General features: G+C 46.8%; 1 protein-coding gene across 4 annotated transcripts in view; it reads left to right on the top strand.

The window, feature by feature from the left end:
• LOC111245274 (uncharacterized) overlaps positions 1 to 23,225 on the top strand; it is a 344,964-nt gene that overhangs the window by 271,802 nt on the left and 49,937 nt on the right. The window contains exon 1 of one of the 4 annotated variants that reach the window (XM_022793423.2): positions 10,436 to 12,426. The exons of the other annotated variants lie outside the window; for them this stretch is intronic. Within the exon in view, the coding sequence (XP_022649158.1) occupies positions 12,406 to 12,426 (21 nt within the window). The 5' untranslated portion in view covers positions 10,436 to 12,405. Of the gene's footprint in view, positions 1 to 10,435; positions 12,427 to 23,225 lie in introns of those variants that run through there. 4 annotated transcript variants of the gene reach the window in all.

Raw genomic sequence — 23,225 nt, 5'->3', positions numbered from 1 at the left:
ACAACAGCTCCTCTTGTCACTCGCCTTCAAAGCAGTCGTGCATTCCACCACCGTATTGTACCGCTATTATATTCTATGTAATCATATGAATTTGGAAGGTGACCGGCCATTAATAGCTGATGTCCACGGCTCTACCCGACGCCACGCGCATACTTTACGCTCGACTGTCCAGTGCCTAAATCCTCTATATAGATATATATATCTTTACCCCATACGTTTGTGGACACATATGTAGAACTCTAGAGAAATTCTTCCACAACAGTTAATGCCATGTGAGCCCATGGGTGATTGTATCTGTGGGTTAACATCACTAGTAGCGACTAGTCCGTGGGGGGTGGGGGGAACAGCTTGCGCAAACTCAACCTTCGTCGACAAGAGGAAGCACAGTGAAGGAGCGGTCCAGTGGCCGATTTAGGTCTACTATAGTCCAGTCCAGCCCAGCCCAATTCTATCAGATGAACATGAGCAGAGTCGACCCTTGGAGACACAAAAAAGATCGGGCTGGGTCGAAAGTGAGAATCAAATAGAGGGGACAGCACTAGAGCAGAAGTACTAGCAATAAGAAAAACAAAAAAAAAAAAAAAAAAACAACGAAAACACCAAATATGACAAGTAATGAACAGTACAAAGAGCGAGGAGAACGAAGCAAAAACAGACCTGTACAGGTAATATCTGCTATTTGAATAGGCCTTCTAAACTAGGTAATGTCTGGCTAGATCGCGGCGTATCCTACTCTACTATACAGGGAAAAGAACGATGCGGATGCAGATTGAAAGAAGCGAAGATAGGATGGCAATGAACTTACAAGATAATTCGATTTGATGGGTTAGTAATGAATACAGATACTTTCGATGTTGCTACGATCATTTGTGACATCGCATATGATTAGGCTAAATCGCCTATGGAAAAGCATTGACGAGATGTCCGTCTGTTTTAGTCGACTGGCCGAAACCAATTGTAAAATAAGTATTTATTAGATTTATTCAGATAGATGGGTGGTCTTCCGGACACGGTAGGCAGACCCTATACACAACCTTATACGTTCATGCGCCGTTAGAAAGTGCTGATCACTTATCATAGTAGCTAGTTAGAGATACGTTATATCAATAGATATCGTTGCATTAAAAGCAATAGTCACTGTACGCTCTGAAATTAAGTGGACCTAGGTCCAATTCTACAACAAAATTCGTCAATCATAATTAAAACAGAACGACCAAATTCGGTCGGCAGCTGGGTTTTTCAGACCTCCATTTCGAATATTATATGATAGACCGCAATGACACCAGCAACTTGCGGTGTTGGTCTAGCGAACAGCCTTTTTCTAGCCTTAAGAAGTCCGACATCTGTTGCCGCCTGACAAGCTACTGCTCCGCTTTCACTCGAAGATCGTCGTCATCGTTAGAGTCCATTAGATTACGATCGGCAAGACGAACTCGATCAGATCGAAAGATCCGAGCATTGAAATAGTTTCAATTTTGTCAGGCATCATTTTTCAGACTGTAACGCTGACTGCTAAATGAAGTTCTTTTCTACAAGACGCTCTATATAGCAGTTAGCGGGGACTCACTCTAAACTATAGAGATCGTAGGTACTTGTTGCCATTGGACCTACGTAGCTGTCACTCACAAACCAACGTCGGTCGATGAGGGAACAAGTAAATTAGAATATTATGTAACGTTAAGTTAATTTACTAGTTTCAATTGGAAAGCTTTCGTCGTCCGCTTATTAAATATGTGACACTTTTTTTTTTTTTTTAAAAATAACTATTTTCATAGAGAAGTTGAGTTAACAACTGGGTAGACGCGCACACTGTAATAAATACGGGCGTACGCCTTTACGTTGCGACATCCGTTAACTGTTTTTTGTAATGTGCCATTGATAAATGGCAATGTTCGCTACTGTAGCAGGGTCAGGATTTAGTGGTTAGGTAACAGACGGATACCTCAGCAGTATAGTTTAACACCATTACATTACAACTCTCTTAGAAAACATTACTACGATATAGGGGAAGTGTCCCGAATACGACCTAGCACCTTTTTGGCGGACGGCTTTCAAAACGGCACAGCCATCACAAGATCATAGCTGTTGCATATATTACCTCTCGACGTACCAACAATGATCGGTTGTTCGTGCTCGAGACCGTTCGCGTTTCTGGGCTGAACAGACCAAAAATGCCGCCATTACAACTACGAAGCAGCAGCAGAAGCGTAGTAGGAAAATTAAAAAAAAAACACGTTACCCTGCTTTGCTGTGGCCGATTGCTGCGTGAGCCAATCGGGCACAGCGAATCGCGCTATTGTCCAACTGCTGGCGCAGCAACCGTTCGTAGCGGTCGCTTGGCTGTCTATCGACGTCACTTCCGGCAATCAGCGCATGAGATCACCCGGCGGAAGTCTTTCATCAGACCCCCGCCGCCCCACAGAGCCGGTTAGCCCTCAAGGCGCGTGCCTAGGGTTTCTACAACTCTTCGATCTCTCAATTTCTTTCACTCTCTCCACCTGTTTTCCTTTTCTCGCTATATCTCACAAGTTGTGCGACTCCTTTAACGACAGCCACAATCGCCTGCCGTAGCTTAATGCGGCTACCGTCGCTACTATTACTGCTGCAAAGGTCTGCATCCTACGCCTGACTGGTTCGTTGGCATGTCGTTCGCCGTTGGCAGAAATCACTACTTCATTGGTCAAACGCTGAGGTTCTGCAACGGCTATACCACTAGGGGCGTCGACAGCGGCGGGTTGTCTGCTTTTATCATCGTTGTTGTTGTTGTTGTACTACTTCTGCTACTACTGTTGTTGTAGCGTCGAACGCGGCACGAGTCGGTCCGACAACCAGGCTAGTTTCGTAGTCGGTCCCATTTCGCGGCTTGCTGGGAGGATATGGGTCATTGAGCGGAAGGGTTTGTTGGTCGCTTTGCCTAGTCAGTTTCCTCATACTTGTGTATAGTCTGTACACCCTTGCGATGCCACCGCCGACCTTAATGTTATCATCGCGTCTCGGCGGACCAAGCCGTTGTCCATGTACTGTGTTGATCATCGTCCCGTCTCTAACAACAGCACCACTGCACTCCGTACCCCGTTCTCCGTACTCGTCCCGCGTCAATAAACGGCGGCAACAACAACAACAACAACAACAACAACAACACAAGAACGACAACAATAATAAACAATACACACACAGGCATAGAGCCCATCGATGCAGGACTCCTACTGCTACTCCAGCTAGAGCCGTTTTCACTGAGGACCAGCGACGCAACCTGCTCTTCATTGCACTGCGCACGAGGACGGCCATGCTCTAACGTGGCAGTCAGATCGGCCCCCAACAATAATCAGTTGGCTGGCAAACTCTGCAAGCCTCTACCATCCTGCAAGTTTGCTAAGGTTGGTTCACTGGCTTAAAGTCAATATCTAGAACTGCCCTATTCGCTTTGTTACCATTGGCGCGAAGAGTAAGGGACTTTATCGGCATCTTGTATTCGCCGTAAAACAAGCGAATGGGAAATAGACCCTTGTACGCACACAAAAGGCCCGCTTTTGTCGTGTTCGTTCTTCTTAGCCACCAGAGATTGCCGCTGAATAGGATTGTTTGTTGACATGGTATAACCTGTAGTTTGCAAACCTTAATTCCTAGGTAGTATACAATATGGAGCGAATGGGAATACGGGTGTATAGGAAGGGATTCTACAGTATAGATACGCTCGCGCTAAATGAAGAAAGTTGAACAAACAAGGAAAGAAGAATTGTTTTCTGAAAAAATCAGGGTAACTTTGCCCAGGGTGGGGTCCGCACAAGCAGCTAGATTTCTCTCCTATCAAAAAAAAAGCCTGTGTAAGTGAGTGCACAGACACGTGCCGAAAAGATCGACTCTGCCAATACGTCACTGGCATTACTCTTGAGTTACTTTCTATTCTATAGTTGTTTGTTTTCACTAATATTTCTTGTTATTACCACTAGTTTTTTAGCTTGTCTGCTGAGCCATATCCAGAATCATTGTACGGTACTTGTTAGCGCATTCGGGGGGTTCTTCGAGCTCAGTACGCATTTGGGATTCTTTACACATCCGAGGTTTTCAGACCTTTCGTCGGGTCCTGGAAGGGCACCTATTAATATATGCATGTGTATTTGCTGGGAAGCTAATGCCAAAAACATAAAAAGCTAACGCGAGATAAAATGTTCAGAAAAGGAAGAAGCGGTTAACGCCAGCCATTAACTCCGCGCTGACAGGGACTGGTATGTAGTAGACCGATACCCCTGATGTCCGCAGACACCCCCAAGCCGCTCCGCCTTAAGCTCCCCCCACTCAATCCAGTGCGCTAGCCAACCTTCACCTCCGGTCTTCCTGAAAGGCTAAATGATCGATGGTTGATGCTGTTGTTGCCTTAGGTGGAAAGATGCGGTTAGATGTGAGCGATGCATAGACTGGATGAAGAAAAGAGAGCGATATCTCACTCTCTCTCTCTCTATATATATATATACACAGGATCAGCTCTACAATCTCTTGTTGATTCTCGCGAGTACATGCATTAGACTGTGTGTTGTACTGGTGCTTGCGTTGAAAATACGATCGTCTGCGCAGGGACACAAAAGAAGTATGTCGTCTGCTGATGCCACTCTCAATAACAATGTAGTTATCATCACGTATGTGAGATAATGGCTTTGATAACCTCACTGATGGGGAGGCAGACGCGTGCAAGTGAGACACTATAATCGATTTATGTGAATCGGTTGGAACCGGCTTATTTTGTGTTGGTAATTAATAGATAGAATGGAACGTATGCCCTTGTGAACTAGAAAGTTGGAAGCTCTAGTAAGATAATCCCTAACATATATAATATACTACGTTCTGCTGGTCAAAAATGGACTTGGTAGAGGCACAGTTGACTGAGGGCATTTTGCAAGTATTGTATCTCTCGCGTATGAACGTTCGGCATGAGTTAGAAACGAAGGGGTAAATATGAGGTGATCGGTTTTTCCTTGCCAATGTACAATATCTGGCGAGTGCTAAACAAGAGTTAACGAACATATGTTTAATAAAGTGTATTAACGAAGCTCCTTCTTGGCTCGCATGATTGCAGCTCGACTTCATTGATGTTTTTTATGAATCAATCGATCCTTAACTGAGCAGACCTATTTAAAATTTAAATTTCCTCTTCTTACCTGGTAGTTAATCTTTTTCTGTGACGTCCTATTTTGTGAGCACAGATAAACACCGTGTGTGATGTAAACAAAATGTACGCTTTTACGGCGTGTCTATGATATCAGAACTCCACTATCCTTCGATAGGAATTAGCTGTCGAGATAGTCATCCGACAGAATGCTTCAGACCAGTCCGAACAGCATCGGACTTCAGTTATTTCACGTCTAATCATTCTTCCCAGTTCTGCTCGTCATTTGTAGCATTCATCTATGCATAGATCAACATAAAACGTTTCCGGGACCAATTTTTCGTCCTAGCAAAAGATGTATTACATTTAATTTGAGATTAGGTCGTACCTATATCCGACAAGAGTCCCGCTCACTCATCAATTCATTAGAAAACGCGCAAGTATAGCACTACGTGCAAATTGTTGGGGGAAATTGTGTGAATATGTTATGCTCGATCCTTTTGCTTGTAGACCCCTGTCTCCGTCAGTTTGCTAATATTTCCATGCTCATAGGTCATGCGTTTTCTAAACATTATCTTAACCAACGATCTGGCTCCTAGCGAAGCTCTAAGCCTTCACCCTAATCCACCTCTGTCCTTCGAAGATCGTTGTGGCAAAGATATATATATTGGTATGGTATCTATTAAGCATTTTCCGTGTCGTTCCCAAATCCACGTGTCGTAGTGCGTCATTCAATCTCATTTCTACGGTCAACGTGAATTCCTGATAACGAAATAATCGTCGACCGAAAACGAATTGTCGCATATTGTTCGTTAATCAATCGCCTCGGCGGCATACGTCTCAATCACGTTATTGCCGACAGCCCAATTTTTGCTTTTTTTTTTTTTATTGCGATGATTGTGGTCATCATGAAGTCGAAGGAAGTCCCGGGGTTCCTTGGCTACGATGCTGTATACGACAGAGCTATGGGTGCATGACATTTGCATACTGTTTTGCCTACTCCTATATACTTGTATCTATGATGCACAAGGCAGGGGTTGATTTACGGGGCTGACTGTGGGATTCCCCCAGGGCCCCACACCGTCTCTTTGTCTCTTATCAAGCGAAAATCTTTCTCCTAATAGCATGTCCCTATGCATACTACCCATTCTCTGATAGCTTGACTTCATCTACTGGACTTCGTTATCTCCACATCCTATCCCTTATTCGCCCCAGTAGAGAGAGGAGGAACAAGGCATAAAGGCAGCAGGGAACCAAAGTGGAACCCAGTTGGAGGACAGGAAAGCTCAAACGAAATGTTGCTACGTACTGAGGCCATCTTCCACAGAACAACAATACATTATATTACCTATACTATTATGTGTACTGTATAACGCTATTGATGGCTGACCGCCTATACATTATTCGAGTTGGTCAGCATTGTTTGCCTTACCGATATCATCACATCGGCCCTTCACCGCGCTCCACCAGCTCCACTGACCAGACAGTCCAATGAGATTTGAGCTAAATAAGATACATTGCTAGCGAAACCCCTTCCCAATATCGAATGAGCACACGGCGCGATCCCCCACTGTCGACAAACCACGTCCTCAGACGGCCAGTGCTTTCCTTCATGTTGCGGGTCCTTGTCGTCTGCTTTAGCTTGTGTTGCTGTTGTTGTTGTTGTAGGTGGTTGTTTGTTGTCTTCGTGTGTTACATTGGTGCTGTGGCTCCTGCCGCAGTTTCGTGTGTCATGCAGGACTAGTCGTGGCAGTAGTAGCACCTCACAGGACCATTGTCTTTATTAGGTGCGTTGTCATTGGCTCGTTGGTTTGCTCGCTCGTAATTGTGTTTGACTGTAGATACGGAAATCGAGAGGGAAAAGGAAAGAAAAAGAAAGACCAAGAGTCAAAGAGATGGGGACAAAAAGAGTCCAGGAGGAAAGGAACGGCAAAAAAAGTGAGTCGACCGGAGAGTTTCGCGGTTGGGGAGAAGAGAGGGCCAAATGGGGTAAAAGAACTGATTATTGACATTCATTGGTTTCATTGTGCGGGTAGTAGCACCGTCGCCACTCCCCACACCCATTCTTGCACAGGATCGGTTGTTGTCAATGTAATAGTTGTTGTCGTTGTCTTCGTCAACGAGAGCATCTACATATCTGCTTACTTAAGAGACACATAATACACAAAGGACGTGGAGCCAAGAAGGAAGATGGGAAGTTTCGGGTTGTAACTAAGCAGACACGCAGATTGCACAAGTAAGCAACAGTTTAGGGTAAAATAAGGAAGAGAGAGAAATACACACAGAGACCAGCTACTTGACCAGCTATGTAATAACTATTATTGAAGCTTGCCGATTATGGTTTAACACAGGTGAAGTTCGATAGGTGGTCATTGTTATCGTAGACGTCGACGATGTCATATTAACATCGATTTATGTCATGAATGGCTGTCGGATTGCTTGGTCGATATAAAGATCTTGGTTTTTGCCTGTCACTAATTGAACTAACAAATTAAACTTTTTTTTTTTATGGGTATTGTCAACAAGAAGAAACGTAATGCGGTTAGTGATTTCATAGAGCTAAACGAAACGTTAGTAGTTGTTTCTACAGGTAGACTGAAAAAGGACGGGACCTTTGTTCAGCGACCGACAATTCGAGTGAATTAAGGGGCACAAGTTGGACCATAATGGTTTGTCAGACCTGATGTTAGTCGTAATCAAACATCGCTAGACATACAATTCTTGCTGCTAAGAAAGCTTACGAATCATCTGACGCAGTGCTTCTCTGAAGTAACAGAAGACGTAGAACTTGCAACGTTCATGTGATCAGAGCTTTGATACGCCACTATGTGCCGTTTGATGTTAAGCATGTGCTATGTGTATGACGGGCACGTCGTGTATAGTATACGTTGTGCACGGACGGTGATAACATGCACCAACGGAGTTAGCTGGGCTGGCTATTTATTTGTCCACTTCGGCATGGATAATCAACCAAACAAAAGCACCTAATCGTTTTGTCAAACGATAGCGTCTAGTAGTCAGTGGAGTCCGTATTGGGCTCCCTCTATAGGTTCGTAAAGACGCTCATTTGCATGACTTACACACGACTATACCATATTACTAATATTCTTCTTATATATATATATACACACTCATAACTTCTACCATATTATAGTAAATGTTATTATTTTTCCTAATAACACTGCATGAGCTCCATATTCGTTACAAGACCTATACTGTATACGCAGTATTACGCACGCGAACGACGATCATCACGTGCAAATAAATCTAACTAAAAGAAATTACCGCTGGCCAATAGAACGATTGGAATTGGACTAGCCCAAGCCAAGTGGAAGAGAGGCTCGTACACGATTTTATTGTTGTCGTTCACTGGCAGCTTTAGCAGCAGCGGTAGTTGTACCCCCACAGCCAGCGTTGTCGTTGTTACCGTTTTCCATTAAAACTGTGTGAGAGCCCAACGGCAATGTGCCGCTAGAACAAACTACCTAAAAAGATGTACAGGGGAACTGGCACCGGAGGGAGAAAAAGCGCAGGATGCCCTCTGCAACTTTCGACGCGGTAGTGACGCGCGGTAGCGAAATCCTTGGCGGGTAGAAAGGGCATCGGCTAGTCCGTCAGTCAGTCCGTTGCATGGTAGCAGCATCAAAGACAGCAGCAGCAGCGCCAGTGATCGTGCACTAGCGTTCTCTGCTTCTGTATAACAGAGCCGGCTCTGGCAAAGGAGAGCGAGAGGAGCCAACGATAAACGGACGAGGCTCGACGCACGAACGGCTGAGCGGACGGAAGAACGTAGACGCGATGTGTAGTGGACTGCTCCAGAGGTTTTTAGAAGAAGAGAATCGAAAAAAGAAGCGCCCCGTCCATGCATCCCTTATACAACGGGGTCTCGTTGTAAAGCGCGTTTATTGGGCGCGTTAAGAAAGAAAAGAACAAGGGGAGGGGTAGAAAACGGGCAAGCCGACCAAAGCGGAGGGCCCACAGTGGTGGTGCCGGCAAAGGCAATTCAAAGCCCCGTACCCCCTGCTGCGTGGTTCCCGCCGTTGCTGCTGCTGCTGCTGCTACCGCCGCCGCTGCCAACCCCTTGGCCGCCACAGCGGCCGCCACTCCGGCCGCCTTACCCTATTCCTTCCTCCAGCCAGTACAGGCATGCGGCATTCGGCAGCACTCTTCCCGAAGACTCATATACGTCTCACTCCCTTCTACAAGCACTCGGCGATAGCAGCGTGCGCCAAACGATGGACAGTTCCACGATGAACGCACTCGATACGCGCGCTGTTAGCGTAGCACACGTCCTCCAACAACAACAGTAGCACCGTTCGCGGCAGCAGAACTGCTGGTGCTGGTAATACTATATAACAGCACCAGCGCTCGACTTACGAATCGAGACAGCAGGCCGACAGACGAAGATCAGGAGATAGGCGGGTGGCTACTATACGAATCTATGCGATGGCCTGTACTGCCTCGTAGAGATTCGTGAGGCATCCACTAGGGGGCGTATTGCGCGCTGCATGTGAATGCCGACGGCTAAGTTACCCTCTCCCGCGAATCGCCCATTGCGCGCTGCCGCTGTTACCCCTGTCTTTGCCCCTATCCCCGCTGCCTCCTCTTCTGCTTGTGTTTGCGTCCTATGACGGCCTTAGCGAGGCAGCGGCAGCGGCGGCGGCCGCTGCCCGCGGCAGCGGCGACGGCAGCACCGAGGAGATGCCCCCACAGAACCTCTCGTTGCCTACCGTCCAGCAGCTGCTTTAGACTGCTAACCTATGCTGGTTGCATGGTTGCCACGAATGCTCCCTGTCTCACTCTGCCCCCTTTTCCAACCATACAGGTGCTGATGGTAACCCTAGTGGTGGTTCGGCCGCCGTCACCGTCGACGTTGCCGTCGTCATGCTCTCGGTGCTGCCCGTTTTGGGGATGCCGTTTGCCCATTCTGTCCCCCTCTCCCTGTCTCGGACTGACTGTGTCTGTATATAGGTGGGTGTACGAGCAGCCAGCATAACGTTGTAAAGTTGTGTGTGTAACTGATGTTTGAGATTGGATGCGTGCGTAGTCGTCAGCCGATCGTTTGGATGCTGCCTGCCTGCCTACCGCCTGCGAAGCCCCCTTGCAAAAGTCTGCGTTTTCCTGCTACGTCTGCCTGTGCTGCAAACAGCGGCAGCATCAAGAGCCTCAACCTCCTTAGCCGCAGGCCCAGCAGCATTGGCCTGCTGTTCCACCGGCGCCTGCTTGAGGAGCCTACCGCGGGTGCTGCTCGCTGCTGATGGTGGTGGGTCGTCTACCCTACTACTAGTACTATTGCTGCTGTTGCTGCTGCTGGTAGCTCTCCGCCGCTGCCTCAGCTTCGGCCCGCTGCCGCGCTGGTGGTGCTGCTGCCGCTTCTGCGCCTACTCCAGCAGCCTGCTTGCCTGCTTATGTATGGTCGCTCCTAGCGCTTCCTCCACGTTCCCTCCATTTTTGACTATCGCCTCTCCCTCACGAGGAGCGCGGAGCACCGGAGCACGGAGCAGCAGCACCCGCAGGGACGACGGAGTCAGTCGACGGGTCGAGCGAGCTAGCGAACAGCGAACAGCCCGCGCTCAGTTGCTCAGTGAGAGTCCACGCGAGTCCCGGAGAGCACGCGGCGCGCTCCAAGACGAAACCACGACCAACGTGCTTAGCCAGACAAGAGAACTACCCATAGTCGTCGCTCGGTCGCTCGCTCTGTGGCTGCTCCCCGGCGCTTCCATACCCACCACTATACACGAGTAGTGGTTGCGGTGCTCCATCGAACGGTGCGGTCCCCCATTGCTCGTTGTAGTAGTAGTAATAGTCGTAGTGGTAACAATCGAATACTCGCGACAACGTTGCGATGGTGAGAGCTTTAATGCCGGATTGATCGGCCAGTCAGTCAACGAACGTGTGGAAACGGCGAAGTGCGCCGTGTCCTTACCGAAGGGCAGAAGCCAGAAGAACGAAAATTGTGTGAACGACTCCGAGATGCCGCTACTGGGTTCGTTGATTCGTGGCCTAGCTGATCGGTTACCTCTAGCGTTGAATGGAACACGACGAGTTAAGCGAGATGTCGACACGATTGAAGGAGGCGACTGTTGTCAACCTGTGTACAGCATCGTGTAGATCCGGCTGGCGCGCTACATAGGCAGGTGTACCCCTGCTGCTGCTGTTTTTGTTGCTGTTGTGCTTTTTGTGAAAGTGTGCTGGTGTACATATTGACGGAAGACAGCAGCTGGTGGCGGTGGGGCAAATGGTTGGAAGAGCTTTCTTATTCTTTCGATAATATCTCGAGTCAGTGAGTGGGTGGGAGAGAGAGCGAGAGAGCGAGGGGAGCAAAGAACGTGCAATTACTTCAGGAACTGCTGCCATGAGGTGATCGCAGAAAAGGAAGAAGACAACGAAGAAGACAGGAAATTCACCACCTGTGGTCGTGCGTTAGGGGGGGGGTGAATCGTTATGGGTGTGCATGTGGCGCGCATGTGTGCAACGTGTGCATGAATATGCAGTGTCACTGCGGGTGAAGGCGTTTTGTGATCGTGTTGGTTCTTTTTTTGTTTTGTTCAGTGTATGATTGCCCCAAACGACGGCACACAGTTCGTGTTGCCCTACACTGAGAATCCGGTAGCGATACTGAGGGAATTTGAGGTTTGGTTTGTTCGGAACAACATCGACTCCGCTGACATTTCCAGCTGCAACAGTGGTAACGTCAATAACAATTGTCGCTCATCATAAACAACAACAACAAGCATTATTGCTATTATTGTTAAAATACCACTACAACAGCTGCAGCAGTCAGTATAATTTAAAAGACATCAAGGTGTCAGTGTTGGCTTCTTCTGAAGATCGCGCTTGATGATGACTCCGCCGGCACTGAATCCGACGACCAACTCATGTTTATAATTAACGGCGCCAGTTGACAATGGAGATGAGATGTACAACGGTGTGCATAATAGTCGATGTGTTGTACCTGTAACTGTGATACATAATAGTCTACCTATTGAAGTGTACATATTCATCGTTAAATCTTCCCCCCCCTTGGCACTATCGATCCCCTTCGGCTCTTACACGACTCTTACTATTATTATTTTTATTATCCCTTTTACATTTATATAGTCAGGTGACACTTCACCACTGATCGACGAGATTGATCTGTATCCCTTCGAATACAGAATAAGACAGAGTAGAATCAAGTAAATTTAGCGTGATCAGTAAAACGTACGCGAAAAGAAGGACACAGAAGACTACGTCATCCATCAGCAACGTCCACAGCTGCCACCATCAACTCCTTCGAAAACGGACCGGTGAACTGTGCTCTTATGATCGAGCTGGAATTATTCGTAAGTCGTAGTTTTATTGTGCAACAATAATCAAAGTAATAATAATAACAACTACGATAGTAATTATAAATTGTGTAAGTTCTTGCAGAAACGCTGAAAAGCAGCTGTAGATCTATCGATAAATCTCTGTGCCACACAAATAACAGGATTGCTATAAACAGCGTAAAAGAAACGAGATTTCGATGGAACCGTTCTCGTATTTGTGTTCTATTACACGAAACGTGGTTAACAAGACTGGGCGAAGGCAGCGCCAGCAGCAAAAACGGTTACGGGCTGAGAAGCATGCCTCACAACAACTCATGAGTCTTTCCCAGGAGTTCTGCTGACAAACAGAACATACGCACCGCGCGGTCTGCGTGATGCTTGGACGCGAAAAGGGAAATCGACAAAATAGGTCTCCTGTTGGAAGGCCTGCGGCTGTTGGCGGTCACCCGCTGCTGATGCCGTGCGTGTCTTATCCGATCTCCCGTGGTGTATGGCTTGACTGGCAAGTTGATCTTCTTTCGATCTGTCGAAAGCGTTTGACACTGCTAGGATAGACGTTCGGACAAGCAGGCCCTAGGTACGTCGAACAAGCCTACGTAGACCGCGCTGCTAACTGAGCGGCAGTTGCAATTGCGTACAAACTTAGATCTTGCGGTTTGTTTCCATATTTTTCTAGATAGCATTAGAAATCTGCTTGGAGTCAGCTGAAACACAAAACAGCTACGGATCCAATTTGTATGATACAAAGTGTATACCTCTAATTAGAGGGTAGTAGTTTAAGATTGGGAACTAGATCAAGATATGATCATAATGAACACATATGAAACATAATGACCGGATATGACGAGTTGAAAATTGGGCTCCCAGCTATGCCATAGTGATACGAAAGGAGCAATGATTCCGTTGACAACGGATTTCCAATGGCACATCTAGTACAGTAAAAGGTAAACCAGTCACAGTCAGGCAAATCATTACTAAAATTCTGCAAGTACATCATAATCGGCTGAATCACTACAAACTTTATCCCTTTTTATAGTATAATTTGTCTCGTCGACGCTATTTGACCTCTATTGAACTATTGCAATTATGATCTAGCGAACATGATTTCGTCAGAGCATCACCAGTTAGCTATAAGCACATTTAGTTCGTCGGATTAATAAGTATACAAAACCGATTGCCCTTAGATCCGACATTGCCTTAGCATTTTCAGACGTCTACATATACCAACGTAACCATATTACTTATCTTGACACTCGTGTTCACCTACAATGAAGACTAAACATCTGTAGCTCTCACTGCTAGATGTTGTTGGTATTATCTTTGTTCACTCTGCCCCCGCCACTAGCTTAACGGCTCAGTAGTGGTGGTTTACCCCACAATGGTCGTCAACAGCTCAGTTTTGTGTTATACAATATATTATAGCACGTTAGTCCAATATCTGTACCGCTCATTGTCGGCCACATGAGCGCTCAGCCGTTCGCGCATGGACTCGATGGACGGCTCAGACCGTAGCGGCGGCGCCCCGGTGGCAACCGCCGGCTGCACCAGAGCGATGATGACTCCGCTTAGCCGCTGTCAATCCTGTTTTAGCTCAACTGCTACTGTTCGCTCAGCGGCCGCGACTCAACCGATCCGGTCCCCGGCGCTCCAAGTCCAACCCTCTCGGGGCGGGCTTTCGTTCTCCTCCTCCGTTGTCCCTGGATCCCGTGTTGGTGGTGGTGGTGGTGATGGTGGTGGTAGGGGGTATGCGCGCGGCGCGCCTGTGCATAGGCACAGCCGGAGCACCGGAGCGCCACCGGAGCCCTATGTTATGGTGGCTCCGTTTGCGCATATGCACCAACCCCCAACAGGCTTTCTCCGGACGCCCCGACCCCGGCTCTGCAGCGGCGCCGCGCCGGAGCGCAGGCAACAGCGGCCAGGAAGCAGCGGTCGGCGCCAAGGGGCCGTCCTCATTGGGGCCCTCGCCAGTGAACCTCCCTGTCTATGAGTTGCAGTCGAGCGCCGGTAGTCTCTGAGGGCTGCGAGCGCCGTTGAGCAACCAAACAGCCACTGGCGCCCTCTGGCGAGCCGGCCTGCTTGCATATTCCAGCAGTGGGCGCAAAGGAATGAGAAGAGAAATTAGAGAGAGAAAAGAGAACTCCAGCTTGAAAAACTCCGAATTCGAATTCCTACCAGGGGGAAGCGCGGGGAGGGGGAAGCGTGAGGCACGAAGGGGGCTCGAGCGCCTGTAGGAGCTTACTTGTGGTCAACTGCTTGTCTTTTTCACAAAACACAGACAGGAAGGCAACCACGAGCGGAGAGTTAGCTAACAAACCTTTGAACCGGATTGACATACACCGACACGAATAAAATGGGACATCTGCATTTATAAGGATAACACGTCCCATTGGCGAAACGTCCAAAATCGTTCTCCATTTATCTGTCTATTACTCTGTCCCGTTTTCACCCCAGAACGTCTCAACATTTCAGATCGCTTCGAGAACTTTTAGTGACCTGCGAGGCATCGCAAAGCTTCATACTTAATTGCATACGCCCATCTGCTGATCACGAAGTGTATATCATCTAATGTTGTATTACTGGTCAGCTACATATTCTGTGTACACTGGTCTATGACGCTTGCTTGTGATCGCTATCCTTTCTAACAGAGCGCTGTATGTCGTATGGCAGTTCTGTGCATATATAGGCATAGTCTCCTCTACGGATCCGTGCAGATCGCTTGGTATCCTCTGGTTCCATCATTGCGGCGTTATACTTGGCGCGGAAGTTAGTGCAGGAGCTCCTGACAGCTCTGCTCAGGAGTATTAGACGTCTCCTCGCAGTCGGAAGCCGAAAACCGACTTGGACGATAGTTTGCTCCAGGAAACTCTCGTCCTTTATGCCCATCGCTTGCCACGCGTTTTTAACGCAGGATTGATTTTATGCGCAGAATGAGGACACGCACACTCTCTCGAGAATTGGTCATCTATAAAGCATTCATAATTCATAATGTGAAATCAATGCGTGGTCTTAGTTGTTGTCTAAACCGCATCGGGCTGCCATTTACTTTGATGCTGTTCGGTTTTAGCGCTGTCATCGTACCACCGTATGACCAGTCACGTATGACTAGCTCAGAGACACGTTTTTATAAGTTAGCCATTGATGTTTTCGGCGTAGTCGTTTGTTATTGCGACCCCTACTTATTTTACCTCATCACTTTACACATGTGATACATACAAATATCTAAGAAACAAATAAGAACCTAATTTCTGGAGAAACTTTGTCGTGTGGGTAGACGTCTGAGTAGAAAATGTTTAAATCTTTCGACGAGATCTTCCTCCACAGGACGCGAAATTGGGATCATAACAGGGGCGATTGCGGCGCTGTGAGCCGAGCATGCCAAACTTACGCCATTAGAAATCGACAGCGTCGGACGACCATTGCGAAGCGCCGTCGCTGCGAAAAAGATGAGAAGTTCGATATCTGGAAACGAAGTTTGGAGCTGGGTCTGGGTACTACGCGAGGGGGCAACACGCACTGCGAATATTTTATGAAGCCCTCACTTTAACCGATGCGCGGGCTTAGTCTCGACCGGGAACAAGGCTCCGCCCTCGAAAAGCTTAGATAGCTTTTGGTGATAGAACGACCGAGAGCTTGATGGAGGGGCATGATATAACGTTAAAAGTTTGCTATACATCGTATAGCTGGTCTTTTAGGTGGCGGTAAGCGAGCTAATGAAACGGGTTGCACACTGTTGAGACCCACCTCATGCATTTTTTTTGTTGAAAAATACGTCGTAAAAGAAAACGCACCAGCTTTGTAGAAGCAATTGTACGAATAATATCGTAGGCGACAAACTCCGCAGTTAGAAATTGTTTCAGTAGCACAAAGTTTGTTGGCTAGAATACTTAACCAATTTATTTCTAATATACAATGTACAATCGTCCGCTATAGCAGACGAAACTCTAACTGATTGTTGATGTAGTTGTTAAAGCTAACTGAGCAAAGAGGTAGTTGTTGAGTACTTTCTGCTGTTAAGAGAGTGAGTGGCGCACTCAGTGCTATACAATGTTAAACGTCACTCTCAAATATGAATGCCTAGCACTTTCATCCGTAACCCCCTAGCATTCGTCGTTTTACACATATGCATACGGCGAACCACTGGGGGTCAGATGAAATTACGATATGTTGACGCTTAGCTAATAATTCCGTATTCCTGCCTATACATAGGTCCGAACGGTCTACAGATGTACATACATATATAACATACATGTACGTTATCTGTACATATATTATATACGACAACGATGGAGCGCGTTTAACAGTTTCGTATCAGGTGGTGACTAGACGCACGTCAGGACTGAAGCAGTATGTGATATAATACCACCAAGACGAAGTTTCTCTAGAATGAAAACGAAGAAGAGGCTTGTTTCCGTTAGTGTCGATGAAATTCATGAGTTCAGTCAATGGCAACGGCAGATTGCAACTGATGGTAATGACGAGGTCGGCGTTTGCCGTTGGATCGATTTCGACGGCGATGATAATGACGACGACCTCGACAAGGAAAGTCTTTCCACCGATCGACTTTGTTTAGTGCGGACTGCAATGAAGATGCCAATGGCCGTGTCCCCCGGACCCAGGGCGACTGACGTTACTGGCATAGCCTGTTATTGCCGCCTATTCGATGCTATTGTTACTGGTTGCGTTCACTTTCGAGTAGCACCAGCGGTGGTTGGTAGTCATAAATCCAGTAAATACATCGCTTAATGCTTTTGGCATTATTGCAGCGTCACTTAGAATTGCCTTTAGGTCAGTCCACAGCCGGATGGTCGTGCGGTCTATAGTAAGAATAACAACAATGACGACTCTAACAACAGAGACTGTTGAAGGAGCAGCAGAATCGCGTTTGGGAGATCCAAGCTGGACCTATAGGCCATGGTTTTTAATCTCCACGACATCGTATCAGATTAACGGCTAAATAGGATCGCTCGCCGAGTCGTAAGGATTGCGTTCGATAGCGACCCGGTATGAGAGTGATGCGGTGAAAGAGCTGGTGGATCGGGGCCTAGACGGCAGAGGCACGAGACCCTCGGGCTGCTTGTCGCTGTGGGCAGGTTTTGTGGGTGTTGCGTTCGTGGACGCGAATTGGCTATGATTTTCATGATGCACGTTGACATCTCATGTCCAACATGAAGCTATAGATCAGATGGTATTTATTTGATTGCAGCGGATTGTTTTGGCGTGTCAGGGCTGCTGTCGTCGTTGCTACTGGATTCTGCCTGTTTAATGGTTTGAACAAGAGGTGAACATCTGTGCAATTAGCGGATCCGTGAGCTATATAGGATACTAGCGGATGGAAGCTGTAAATTAATATATAACAGCGTTTTGGCTTGAGGCTCGTGTCTGCGATGATTTGATAACTACGAGACCCATTGTGTATACATCATATGAAGAGGCATTTCGATGTCCTATTGTGCTGAATCAGGCTTGTCATGCGGGGCATAATGCTTCGCCCAAATATAAACTACTATTGAAGTTAATTATTGATAGCACTGACATGGTGACGCAATAAATTTAATAGGTATATCTGTATCATCTGCATTTTGACACACCTATCACAACCTGTGTTTGCTTGAGGTTTGTTTTAAGTTAACTAAAACTGCATATAAAAAAAAATAAATAAGAATATTGCGGATCGCGTACGCATGTATATCTAAGCAAATGACGGTCTGCTTGATTCAAATGTGTCCAATTGCCCCTAGGCACCACTAAAGAAGTTTGAACAATTCGTCAATTCGATTCATCCTTATGTTCTGTGAAAGGATATCTTTAGTAATATCGCAAGTGGGTTAGGAATAGTTCACAATGCCTATACAGATACGATACACACTTTCAGTCTAACCTTAATCGTCTGTTGTGTACGACCGCATAGCTTGGCATCGCAACTTCTCTCCTTGACCGTGGCAAAATATCGTATGTTTTGGAGTATTTATCTCACCATGCTCTCCATCAACTGGAGCTTTTTGATGCTCTGTTAGCCTTCCACGGCCCGCTTACCCAGTCGACTTCCAGTCAAACGTCGATGTTGTCCTGTCAAGCCGTTTAACCGCTCAGCTGAGATCGCGGCTAAATTTAAACAGTCAGATCCTCACGAATCACGAGCCTCGGACCGAGCAAACCGCTTTTTCTCTAGGTTTGCTCCTAAGCGTTGTACGAACCCCATCTGAATCGATGATTAGGGCGGGGTCATGCTGCGGCCAAGCATGCTTTGTCATACGTGTCGCTGGACGAAAAGATTGGCTTTTAATTGCAGGCGGAGTTGTTGTTGCTATCGTTGCATGTATTAAGTGGTCTACCGCCGGGGTGGTCCCTGTCGGCTAAATACGCCCCACATCAAGGATCAGAGGGGTGGTCTGGGGGATCGAGGGTACGAGCAAGCGCAGAGAATACAATACGACTGTGGCTAGATGTTAGCTAACGAAAGAGTGGGAAAACAGTGTTAGTTCTATTTGTCTTAGCGTATATTTGTATCGGTCGGCGCAATGTGTGTCGGCGGTCTGCTGGGCATCAAGTTCTCGACTGGGACGCAGCAACAGGGAAAAGTCGGGCATCTCACCACAAAAAGAATGGACCAGCATATGTATCCCATATGACACTGAGTATCTACGTATACATAGAGACTCGTATAGATACTACGAAGTAGCAATACTTTCCGAATAGAATTCAAACTTGTGACATTTACCCAGAAGCGGACGGCGAGAAATTGGGGTTGAGTAGTCGTTTCATGCGTTACTTACCTGATGACACAATATGCACAATATTGTGTCATCAGGTCCAGGTCAGGTAATTCTAAAAATAGTGTTATTTTAATGGTGTTGTTTAATGTACAAAGCTGTTACTATAACAGTGAGTCGCCTGGCTGATTAATGCGTTACTTAATACGACGTATACGTTCATTGATACAGGGAAAAGTTCGCATGGATGCATTCTGTATGTGGAGTCTGCTGCTTTATCAGGCTGTTTTTTTTCAATAAGCGCTAGGCCCCGATTCTTCGCAGAACTTTAGGACAGTCTTTTTTAGAAAAATACGAATGTGCAAATCCTTAATAAGTATTTGTCACGACTAAATAGGACGTTAGTTGGTATTGGTATGTTACTAAACCTCTATATCTGGCCATTATCTTACTATAATATTGTTTCGACTAGACAATACCTGGCGGGAAATATTGTATGCGGTTATATTCTGTATTATGTATTCCGTACGGATCGATACCACTGAGGTATGATAGCTCGTAATATCCAAAGATCTATTAGCTACCGGGGATTTAGCGCAACTGCTTGCAGAGCTTTTCCTTCATAAGCGCTCTCAAGCTTTTGCCACAATCATTGTTGACCTGATTGTCGCTAATTGGATTGGAGAGTGAGGAAGTTCACGTGTTAGACGTGATTGCGTAACTGGCCTGTATAATTAGTGTTCATTCGGCACCATACGACTGATGCCGACACGCTAGAAGGGACTACGTCGGCCGCTGAAAGCTAATCCCGATGGTGGCTCCGAGTCTGATTTGTTGTTTGGGGGCCGACTGATCACAATGGGCGTTAACCCTAAATGCTGAACGTTCAGGGTTGTTTCTTGATTGAAAGGCTCTGATCTTATAGATCTGCGGTTTGTCGCCACTGCGACTAAAGGCAATTCTGCAGCCGTTCCTGTTCACGCGCTTGCCCCCACCATTGCCTTTATCGTGGGAGGGTAGCCGTGCTGTCGATACTATAAGAGGACATTGACAGGCTAAACGGGCAGAGGTATGGATATGCCCGGTTGGGCAAACAATTTGTCGAGTATTCACATGTTAACTGGTCGAGCTCTGAAAAGTTAATAGTGAGCGAGCACCTAGTAGCAGTATTCACGCTATGCATGAGCGTTAATTCTAGCAAACTGGAAATCATTTCCCATACTGAGATGTAGACCCAACCCTGAGGACTTAGACTCGTGGGGCTTATAATGTACATTTGGGCGAAGTACGTGGACTAGGATGCTATTTGAATCGAGGATATTGACACAAAAACATGAATATTTTCATGTGTAAGTCTATAAAATTAGCTTCTTTCTGTTGAGATAAAAAAGCTTCGTTTGATTGATCACGAATACGTGCGTACATACCTCATTGACGACTTAATTTACTTCATTGCCATTTACTGATCATACGCACTTTCATTAACTTCAATTCACATAAAACAACCGATGGCAAAGAACATCCATCCATGAAGTCATATATTATATAAGTGCAGTGTACGTCCAGAGGCCCTGTACGACAGCAATGAAGCACACTTATCAAGAGAAGTTCATCAGAACACAAACTATTAAGTTTCTGAGTGACTCGTTACTCTGCGCGTTTATGTGGACAGCATTTAGTTCTTCAGCGATCCACTGGCGACATCGGCGGATAGATTTGCCCACTTTTGATCGACATGGCATAGTATCAAAAGAGTAAAGATTCGGTTTAGATTAAGAATCTGGGCTTATATCGTTATTTTTGGCTCACGCTCAACAGGCGTTGTCTAGGGTTTAATAAGAGGTTCAGACAACACCAATTGCCTTTTTGTTTTTCTGATACCAGTAGCCCGAATGAAAAGGATGACCCTGTAACTGACCGTGTTTATTATGGCGATATGTCCATTTAGTACTTGCGCTTGGTCATGGCAGTACACACCCTACTTTAGCGTGTTGCTCTCTATCGTATCTGTCGAAGTTATAATGATATAATTAGTCGTAGAACGACAATTAAGACGTTGTTTCCGTACGTTTCCAGTGAAATTCCACTTAGACGCTACTGCGTAACGCAAAAGTGAACGATTCTTGTTCTAACCGTGTGCGACATTTGTATTTAATAGTACATGTAATGTCACTACGTAGGAAAAGGCACAATGTAACTGTTTCTGATGAGTCGTGCCCCCTTTACCATTTGTACTATTTTTCGATACTTTGTGGAACCGTTATCGTTTTTTTCAATGAACCAGCCTCCTGCATCTCTATCATAAATATGAGTGTAGTCGGAAGCATAACGCACTGCAGGAAACACCGCCTACAGCTGCCGCCCAATACGAAGCTCATCTATCGAATATCCCATGTATGCTATCCCATACCTCTCGTTCACGCGTTGCTATAGGCTTTATAGTATATGGCAAATAGCATAGAAAGTACACATGAATCGCTCGCTACTGCCGCCTGCTGGTACCTAACACTTCGGTGAAGTCTTCCTACTTTCCTGTGGGTTTGCCTGTTATTCGAATGGCGGCCGCGAGAGCGGTTCCAGCATTGACTACCCGCATAAAAGCTTTTTGCCTTCGTGCCGTTTTTCTTTCGAATGTGCTACGAGTTCGGCACTCCGCAAGACTGACTCGCTGGCGAGCCGGCCAGCCCTCTAGTAGGGTTGTTTGGTTCTTGCCGATAGTAGACGCTGCCGCTGACGACCGACTGCATATGTGAAATGCGATTCAGGCTGGACCAAATAATTTTTACGATTTTTCTCGCCGCCGGTGCCGGTTAAGGAGCCACTGCTGCAGCTGCAGCAGTAGTAGCGGCGGCCAAGGCTTTCTTATTTCCTAGCCACAGTCCTGAGGGTGCCCGCGGACGGCTGTGGCCAGCGGTAGAATATCGGTGCCAGTTGCAATGGTGATCGCTAAGGGCGTGCGAGCTTTTGATACAGGGCGTGGGGATAAGTTTGTGAGGGGGCGTTGGGGTACAGCGTGCGTTGCCTATCCTGCACGCTGACTGGCTGGTCGAGCTTAGCTTTTTTCTCAGCACGGACCGCCGTCGTAGCAGTAACAGGAGCAATGATCGACCCCGGCAGTGTCCGGCTGCACTGTTGGTAGAGCGGCTAGCATTTTAAAGGCAGCAAGTTTTTTACTGTCGAACTCGCGCGCGCGGGCGGTCGTGCCCCTTTCGCTGGCGCGCGACTATCCCCCTATTTCCCCCCAATCCTTCTTTACCCCACCCTCCGCCCGACAGAGACATTTCCCCCATAGCGGCTATATACTGCGTGTAGCACCCGGCTAGTCGCTTTAGTGCCGCCAATTCCATAGTCCTATTCCATCGCGGATCTGCGGCACGGCAGTATGGCAGCAGCGTGTCTCTTTTCCCCTCTGACTTGAGCCTCGATGTGGCCGGCCACAGTTTAAATACAGCCGCTCTTCTCTGTAGATGCGATTGGCCATTCCTGCGCAAGTTCAGAGAGGAGAGATACATATGAGCGCCTCAATGTCACACCATAACTCAGAATGTGCGACTGAATCTATACCCTGTATACTGACCAGATCCTGCCGTAAGGTACACATCAACTATATAGAAAATTTGTGATATTTTGCTATTACTGACGCTGCAGGACAGCCTCTGCAACTATACATCACGCACAAACTCATACATACATACATATATATATATATATATATATATATATATATATATATATATATATATATAGTCGCGATGAAGTACCTGTAATATAGAGCGACCCCGAGGATATTGCCACCAACATAATTAATTAACAAAACTCACCCCATTAAAATGTCGATGTGAACGATACAGAAATAGTGCAATGCTCACAATGCACTTCCCCTCACGCCGAAGTAATTGCCCCAAGAAGTGACTGCTTAGCAAAAACAACATCATTCACACGGTCCCGCATAGTCATTTGATGGGCGTACGCCGCCAGGGTCCTGACAGGGCATCGCTGTGAAGTAAAGCAGCCTATGCGTCGAGACTCTCTTTTTGCCCCAGATCGCTCCGGCCCTTTCTGTCCAAAAGGGGAGAATCTCGAAACGGACGACTTTATATTATA

The sequence above is a fragment of the Varroa destructor genome, unplaced genomic scaffold (assembly GCF_002443255.2).
Source record: "Varroa destructor unplaced genomic scaffold, Vdes_3.0 BEIS01000002.1, whole genome shotgun sequence".
In the NCBI taxonomy this organism is placed as follows: domain Eukaryota; kingdom Metazoa; phylum Arthropoda; class Arachnida; order Mesostigmata; family Varroidae; genus Varroa; species Varroa destructor.
Note: the sequence above shows the minus strand (reverse complement) of the source record. Positions and strands in the feature narration are given on the sequence as shown.